This window comes from Mauremys mutica, chromosome 12, assembly GCF_020497125.1.
Source record: "Mauremys mutica isolate MM-2020 ecotype Southern chromosome 12, ASM2049712v1, whole genome shotgun sequence".
Taxonomy (NCBI): domain Eukaryota; kingdom Metazoa; phylum Chordata; order Testudines; family Geoemydidae; genus Mauremys; species Mauremys mutica.
The window spans coordinates 37,371,489-37,380,385 of NC_059083.1; the positions used below are offsets into that span (position 1 = coordinate 37,371,489).

The following is an 8,897-nucleotide window of genomic DNA, read 5'->3' on the forward strand; positions in this document are numbered from 1 at the left end:
TGGGAAGTTTTGTAACTTTATTTTTCCTCTTTGTCTACACCTGTTGTTATAAATTAAATATTTTATTTTTCTGTTGTTGTTTTTTTTCAGTGCCGACTTCCAGACAGCAGATCTTTCCATTTATGCTAAAGGGTTCATTGTCTCTCCCAACTCCTCACCTCTACCTTCCAATCTGGATTTGCAAAGAGTTAAATTTATTAGGAAAAAATAATGGAGAAAGGTGTAACTTTTAGCTACAAGCAAATGCACTTGTATCTTTTGTCTTTTCAAATCTCCAGGAGGAGCTAAGGCCAGGGACTGTTCTGCTCTCTAAAGATGCTGATTGCAGAACAATCTATTCCCAGGCTTTCAAGGTTCCTCCCCCACTCTGAACTTTAGGGTACAGATGTGGGGACCTGCATGGACACTTCTAAGCTTAATTACTAACTTAGATCTGGTAACACTGCCACCAGCCAGAAATTTCAGTGTCTGGATCACTTTCTGTCCCCCCAAAACCTTCCCCTCCCTGGGCAGCCTTGAGAGGCTTTTTCACCAAGTTCCTGGTGAACACCGATCCCCCCCTTGGATCTTAACACAAGGAGAATTTAACCATCCCCCCTCCGTTCCCCCACCAATTCTTGGTGAGTCCAGATCCAATCCCCTTGGATCTTAACACAAGGAAAAAATCAATCAGGTTCTTAAAAAGAAGGCTTTTAATTAAAGAAAGAAAGGTAAAAATTATCTCTGTAAAATCAGGATGGAAAATACTTTACAGGGTAATCAGATTCACATAGACCAGAGAAACCCCCTCTAGCCTTAGGTTCAAAGTTACAGCAAACAGAGGTAAAATCCTCTCAGCAAAAAGGAACATTTACAAGTTGAGAAAACAAAAAAAAGACTAACACGCCTTGCCTGGCTATTACTTACAAGTTTGAAACATGAGAGACTGATTCAGAAAGATTTGGAGAGCCTGGATTGATGTCTGGTCCCTCTTAGTCCCAAAAGCAAACAACCCCCAAAACAAAGATCACAAACAAAAGACTTCCCTCCACCAAGATTTGAAAGTATCTTGTCCCCTTATTGGTCCTCTGGTCAGGTGTCAGCCAGGTTTACTGAGCTTCTTAACTCTTTACAGGTAAAAGAGACATTAACCTTTAACTATCTGTTTATGACAGAGGCCTTGCCACATCATTAAGCTTCTGCATGGTGTGCAAGGGATATAACATAAGCCCAGGGATTCAGGTACTGATAGCAACCAAAGCAATCAGACAGAATGGGGAATCCCCTAGGAAACCCTCATAAGGGTCACAGATCTGTGATTATCCCCTGTGGTCATTACAAGAGGAGCAAGTGGAAAACAGCTCAACAGCATGGGCCAAATATCTCCTGGGTACAAATCTGCTGATTTCTATGGAAAGGCACTAGAATGGGCTTGGCCCTATGGAGGGACCTATACCTGACTCGGCAGCATCCTGTGCAATTAGAGCAGGAACAAGGGACAGTTTGTACTGTAGAATCTGCAACAATACAGGGGACTCTTGCTCTGGCTATGAGCTGGGACAGGGATTTTCAGAGTGACTTAAGAGAATTAGGTGCCCAACTCCCATTGACCGTACAAGGGGAGATAGGCACCTAACTCATTAGACCCCTTTGATTATAGCAGCCTTAATGTACAGAAATTTGTCTTGTCCCTTTATCTCCTAATTTTTTTGAGTGTCACCCTAACCCTAAATGGTCAGATCATTAGCACAAGGGTCTGAAGTCTGACATTTTTCAATAGAACACATAGAAGTCCAGGTAGCAGCTGTGCAATCTTCTCCCAGTCATCATTCCTTGGACATGTGCCTCTACCCTGTGCAGGAGTGACCCTTTCTGTAGATGTCAGGATATCCTCTTCTCCATGCCCCTGGACCTTGCTAGAGTAATAGAGCACAAGGGTGCAAATATATTGCCAGTAATATTGATGTTTATGTGGTGGGGACACATATCCTGGGAACAAATCCATCAAGGAGACTGGAAGCCCTGGCAAGGAAGGCTGCCCCAGAGCCATGTACCGTGGGAGGCAGGGCTTCATTGCCAGTCTGCCTTTCCTTCACTGAAAGTTCATGGAACCTGAGATGTTTCCGTGAATCTCTGGGTTCTGTGAGTCAGCAATATTGGACAAAATGCTGTTTCCTCAGAACATTTCTAACCAGCTCTACTTGTGAGATACCCTCTCATTTATCTCTGCCATAAACTCGAGTGAGCTCCACCCTGCATCATTGGAACTGAGTGAATATAACAAAATCATCCCTGTAGGAAGAGTCATGTTATTCTTACAGGGAACTTGATTCAGCTGAGATCATGGCCCCTGTGTGAATATTCCAGCACTGAAGGCAGGAATGTGCATGGGATGGGATGGAATGACCCTTTAAGGGAAGATGGGCTCATCCATACCTGTGCCCTGTCATCTGATCCCAGGTGATGGGTTTGGGCTTGGGGCTGGGTTGTGTCAGTGACTGGGCATGGGAGGGGGTAAAAAGTAGAAGAATTGTAGGGATCAGGAGCCTCCTGCAGGGGAACCAAAGAGGACCCAGGGTCAGAGAGAACTTGGGAAGCAGCTCTTCACAGCAGCCAGAAGGGAGGCCTGGCTTGAGCGACCTGCACTGCTGGGCAGGAACAAAACCCGCCAGAGGGAATCAGGAGCCCACAAGGGACATAATGGCCGGTGAGTCTGGAGAAGGCAGCCTGCAGATTCTGGCTTTCAACTGTTCTTCTCTGTTAATAAACCAAATCTCAGAGGGGACAGTAATTCTAACGCACCAATAGCAGTGGACTGTTTGGATGGGGAAGGAGAGGAACTGAGGCAGCGGCTGGATGTGACAGCAGTTCGGGTAACACCCTTTTATATGTAGCCTTTGACTTTACCACTAACCCTAACCCAGACCCTAATCCAGAAAAGTGCCTAAGCACAAGTTTAACTTGAAGCTTTTAAGGGACTACTCATGTGGTTAAAGTTAAGCATGTACCAAAGTGGTTTCCTGAACTAGGGCCTTTGTACAAAATATTAAAAAGTAGTGGGGTTTGAAATCATAATCATGAGTGTTCACAGTGGATCCTCTTGTGATATGAATTCTCATAGCGCTATTGACTTCAATGGCGCTATAACAATTTACACCAGCTGAGAATTGGTCCCTTCATTTTTACATTAATACTTCAATTTATCCAATCAAAGAAAACAGAGTGTTGAAAATATATCCACTTGAAAGAGTTTTAAGTTCATACACTGAGTACATATATGATGAGCTGATTGTGATGGAGTTACAGGATAAGAAATATTCATAGACATGCTTTGGAAAATAATGTTTAACCATGAATACTTATAAGAAAATTATGCTCTGGACATAGACAGTCATGGCAGGAAAAGAGGATCAATAATTTGCGTAATCTATCTATCTATCTATCTATCTATCTATCTATCTATCTATCTATCTATCTATCTATCTATCTATCTAATTACTGTAGTTCACAATCAAACAGAAATCTATCATGACACAGTTAGGTTGTGTGATAGGACAAGGAATGGTCTATCTAATCACATACCCAGTTTTTATCGACCTCAGCAGTGTACACAATGCACAGAGAAGGAATAATAAATAAATAAAAGAATCAACCAAATTCTTAAATTCTTTTTCAGCTTTGATGTGAGTAGATCGACACAGGATACTGCATGGAATGCCAGATCAGTGCAAGTGATGGCACTTTTCCATTTACACGAAGGTTAGAAGAAAATGACCCCAAACAAGTAACTAACACCAGTGTTTATGTTATCACTGAATTGAGCCCAGAGGCACTGGGCCAGAACCTCATCAGTATTAAACCCTTGATGTTAATGGAGTAGGGCTGTCAGGGCTTCCAAGCTCCTTACCTTTAAGCTGGGAGCCTGGGATTCCTGGAATGAGCTCCCAGGGTCCATAGCTCTAGGTCAGGGGTTCTCAAACTGGGGGTTGGGACCCTCAGGGGGTCATGAGGTTATTATGTGAGGGGTCGTGAGCTGGCAGCCTCCACACCAAACCCCACTTTGCCTCCAGGATTTACAATAGTGTTAAAGATATAAAAAAGTGTTTTTAATTTATAAGGGTGGTCGCATTAAGAGACTTGCACTGTGAAAAGGGGCACCAGTACAAAAGTTGGAGAATCACTGCTCTAGGGTAATTTCAGCTTGCGGACTGCAGCTGGGATTTTAGGACTTGTTGTGTCAGATACTTTAGACCCCTCCACTGATGAATGGGGCAGAGGGAAGGATTAGCATTGACAACTTTGACTGAGAAAGGTTGTAGTGCCAGCGTCCATGTCGTCAGGCAGCTCAGCAGCTAAGTCTAGGCTGCAGGGACACCCCGATCTCTGTTTGAAATCCTCAGCTATTTTCTTCTCATGCCCCAAATAAAATAAGTGAATGGCATAAGTCCCATTAGTTTGAATGGGAGCATGATCAAGTCCTGAGTCATGTAGTTAACATATACAGTGTGGGCAAGGCAGGGGGATGGGACCAGGAGGGACTCTTCTAAGGGATGAGAGAGGAGCGCAGCCACAGATCTATAAGGGGACTCACAAGCTGCAATGCTGAGAATCACAGCAACTAACTTTCAGGTGCCTAGAAAATCACTGAGGAATAATGGTATCCAAAAAGCCTGAGTTAGGACCCCTGACTCACACAATGAACTGGGAGAGACAGGTCCCTAAGAATAGGACCCAGAAAAGCGAGCATGCTAGGCAGAGAGATACCTAAACTAGCCAACAGGAAATGCTGACAAGAGGGGTGTGCTAATCCCTGCTCCTTATAAGGCACATCACAACCTAAGTCCAGGTTTCAGGGACACCCTTATCTCTGTTTGAGAACCACAGCTGGGAGCCCCTCTCCTGGAGTCAGCTGGCTAAGGCACCTAAGCCATTTCCTGCCAGAAGGAATCAGGCCAGGGGAAGTCTCCCTTTTTGCCTTTAGCCAGTGGTTAGGGAACTTCCTGGGTTGTGGAACAGCCCAGTTCAAGTCCCCTCTGCCTGATGAGGAGATGGAATTTGAACAGGGCTCTGCCACCCCTTAGCTGGGTGGCTTAACCAGGGGACAAGGGGTGACTCTGACACACTGGTCTCTGCAGCAGGGCTGTGTGCAGCAGACTTTGCTCGTCACTGCCAGGAAAACCAAGATGGGACAATGTCTGTTCTCTGAGGGCTTCCAGGACTCACCCCCGGGAGCTCTGCCCAGCTCAGACCCAGGCTTCTCTGCCCTGTGAGTTTCTGCAGTGTCGGCAAACTGATGGGAGAGCAAAGACGCAAAAGCAGCAAGGCTGAGTGGGCTGAACTCAGCGGCTGGAGGCAGGAATCCCTAGGTGCTAACCCCATTCATGCAGAGAAGACACACATTTTTTTCCTATGCATTGAGCTCTTGCAAGCTCCTTCAGCACAGAGGGATCACTGAACACCTCAATTATCTCATGGAAATTGTTTGATTTTATGAGCGAGAATTTTACATTGGAAAGCCATTCCAATGGAAAATTCCCAACGAGCTCTCCCCAGAAGATATGGATAGCCTATGGATTCCAATGGGAACAAGACTGGCACACTGCTGGGATATAGCATCTAGGCTTACTCAGTGTGAGAGAAGAAACATTCCCCTTAACAGGAATGCATCCACATGAAAGAAAAGCAGAGATGGACCCAAACTAAGACTCTAAACCATGTTGGGATCTCTTCCCATTCCATGTCCCAAGGGACAGTGGGTATAATAGACCAGGAGAGGCTAAGTCTCCTCCGTTGCAGCCGCCGACTACCTACTGTCAGACACCTGGGCCATGGTGGGCCTCTCCCTGTCTCTGCTTGGCCTCTTCCCTGAGGCCCCCACCACCAGCTGCTGCCTGGCTGCAGGGATCCTCCCTTCCCCTCCACTCCCCTTCTCCAGAGGTCCCTGCTTGCCATGTGCGTCCCTCCTCTCCTTCACACCTCTCCCCTGCAACACCCCTCCGCCCGCCACTCTTGCAGCCATGGAACTCTCATGATGTACCACAGTGGCTCAGGAAAAAGGAATCCTATGGTGTAGATGTTGTCCAGCCAGAGAACCTGTTCATAGAGGAGAACAGGGGTTTGAAGCACACAAATTGCAACTCCCAAGAGACACGGCAGTGCTATTTACAAATAGGAATTTACATTTTCAGCTGAAAGTTGGGGAGAGGGGTTGTTTGTCATAAAGTCAACATTTTCTACAGAAAAAAAATTTTTTTCTGCCCAGCCCTAGTCAATAGGGACGCATTGTTCAATGGATAGAATTGGGGAATGGATTTAAGTGCACAAACCTCCCCTATGGAGGTTTAGGAGGAGATGGACCTGGGATGTAAATAAGGCCAGGTGCAGGCCTCAGCCAGGTTCTCCCCACGGGCCCCTTTTCCCTCCTCAGTTCTTTCTCCTGAGGTGTGGAGAGGTCAGCAGCCCACTCCTTGTAAAGTCAAAGTGAGAATGTTGCTAGTGTAAAAGCCTGGGGTTTATAGCTGGTTGGAAAACAGAAACTTCTGTGAGAAATTCTGGTATTTTGATATTTGTTTTCATCTTAGCTAGGACTGATGAGTAGAAATATCAAACATTTTCACAGAATGAAAAGTTCTCAAAAGCTTGATTGGGAAATGTCAAAACCAACAACGCTGATTTTTTTTTTAACCAGAATGAAACGCTTTGACATTCCAAAGAAAATTCTTTCATTTAGAAATGTCAGCTGCAAATGAAAAAATGTCATTATGAATTAGACCAACTTCTGTTGGTGCAAAAGACAAGCTTTCAAGCTACACAGTTCTTCTTCAGGTTCCTCACAAACTTCTCTCTTCCACCAACAGAAGTTGGTACAATAAAAGATACTGCCTCACCCACATTGTGTCTCTCATATCCTGGGACCAGCATGTCTACAAAACAATACTGAAAATAATCATTATGAATTGTCAGTTTGACTTAAAAATGACATTAAAATGATATTTTAAGTCAAAATGCCCATTCAAAACATTTCATTTCTTTTTAAATGGAGTTAGCATTTTAAAAAGAAAAAAATCATTGTTTTTATTTGGAAATGACATTTTGAAATAAAAAAGTTCTTTTTAAGTGGATATTCCAAAATAGGATATGGAAAAATTGCAATTAGCTTTTCCTGGGATTTTCAAAGGGGCCAAAAGATAATTAGACTCACACATTCTATCAAAAACTCATCGGGATTTGAGCACCCAAGAGTAAAATTTTCAGAAGTGTCTGAGTCTTACTTGAAAATGGGACTTTGGCTCCTGGGACACTTGGATGCTTTAAATATTTTCCCCCATATTTCTTTCAAATCTTAAAATCTTTCAGCCAAAATCAGAAAATGCAGAACACCAAGTTCTAACCCTAACATGAACATAGGCTGGTCCTCATACAGAGTCAGCCTGTCCCATTCCATAAGGTAGAGCATGGGAACACTTCATTCCAGTCAGACGCTAAGAGTTCAGTGTGAGGAATTTGCTTTTGTTGGAAAAAAATATCCTGCCTATCATTTTCCACAGAGACCTTTTTATCTCTTTGTTTCTTAGACTGTAAATGATTGGATTCATTAGTGGTGGCACCACACAATACAGTACAGCAGCCATCAGGTCCAGAGATGTTGAAGACATTGACCTGGGCCTCATGTACGTAAATGATGCTGTACTGATAAATAAACAAAAAACAACCAGGTGAGGGATGCAGGTGGAGAAGGCTTTGTACCTGCCCTGCTCAGAGGGGATTCTCATCACCGTGGAGAAGATGTTAATGTAGGACACAATTATCAATACAAAGCAGACCACATCTAGAAGTGATCCAAGGGCAGTCATGACTATTACATTAGCATGTGTATTAGAGCAAGAGATCTTTAGCAACTGTGGGATATCACAGAAAAACTGAGCGATAACATTGGACCCACAGAAATGTAACCTAAAAGTATTAGTTGTGTGTAATACAGAGCACATCATGCTGCTAATCCATGAGCCAGCTGCCATCTGGGCACATGCACCTCTGTTCATAGTAACCCTGTAATGCAGAGGGTGGCAGATTGCAATGTAGCGGTCATATGCCATCACCGTGAGAAAGGCCAGCTCGGCTACTGCAAAAGTTACAACCAAAAAGACTTGGGTGACACATCCAGAGAAAGAGATGAGTCTGTTGTTAGTTAGGGATTCAGCCATGGACTTCGGGATGGTGACTGAGATGTAGCAGAGGTCTAGGAAGGATAAGTTGCCCAGGAAAAAGTACATAGGGGTGTGAAGGTTGTGGTCAAGGGCTACGACTGTGATGATGAGAAGATTCCCCACCACGGCTGCCAGATAAATCACTAGAAACACCTGGAAGTGTAAAATCTGCTGTTCCCGCACATCAGAGAATCCCAGGAGAAGGAACTCAGTCACGGTAGTTCTGTTGGACATTTCTTGTGTAGCTATACACTGCAGAGGGAAGGCCAATGGGAAATGGTCATGGAATGAGAAACAGAAGGTAGATAGAGCCTGTCTTTACATATTATGCTGCAGGGCATATATTGCAGCTTAGGAAAATAACAAGACTCTTCCTTTTCTTCTCCATCACCATGTACAGGTTTGTAGAAATTTTGGTGGTGCCCATAACCCGCCTCCCAAGCTCCACCGTCCCAAGCTCCACGCCCCCACCACCTGCCTAAGTCTCTGGGAGTGAGTTTGGGTCAGGGAAGGAGGTCTGAGGTGCAAGCCCTGGGCTGGGGCAGGAGAGTGGGGTGCAGGATGGGTGAGTGGTTGGTCAGTGGGAGGGAGTTTGTGTGGGGGAGGGGGTCTGAGGTGCAGGCTCTGGGATGGAGTTTGGGGGCAGGAGAGGGTGTGTAGGAAGGGGGTGGGGGTGCAAGCTCTGGGACGGAGTTTGGGTGCTGTGTGCAG

General features: G+C 44.9%; 1 protein-coding gene across 1 annotated transcript; it reads right to left on the reverse strand.

The window, feature by feature from the left end:
* Window positions 1–7,460: 7,460 nt before the first annotated feature.
* Window positions 7,461–8,420, reverse strand: LOC123346739 (olfactory receptor 14A16-like). Its single transcript, XM_044984203.1, has one exon. The coding sequence runs from the start codon at window positions 8,418–8,420 to the stop codon at window positions 7,461–7,463; it is 960 nt and encodes a 319-aa protein (XP_044840138.1).
* Window positions 8,421–8,897: the final 477 nt, after the last annotated feature.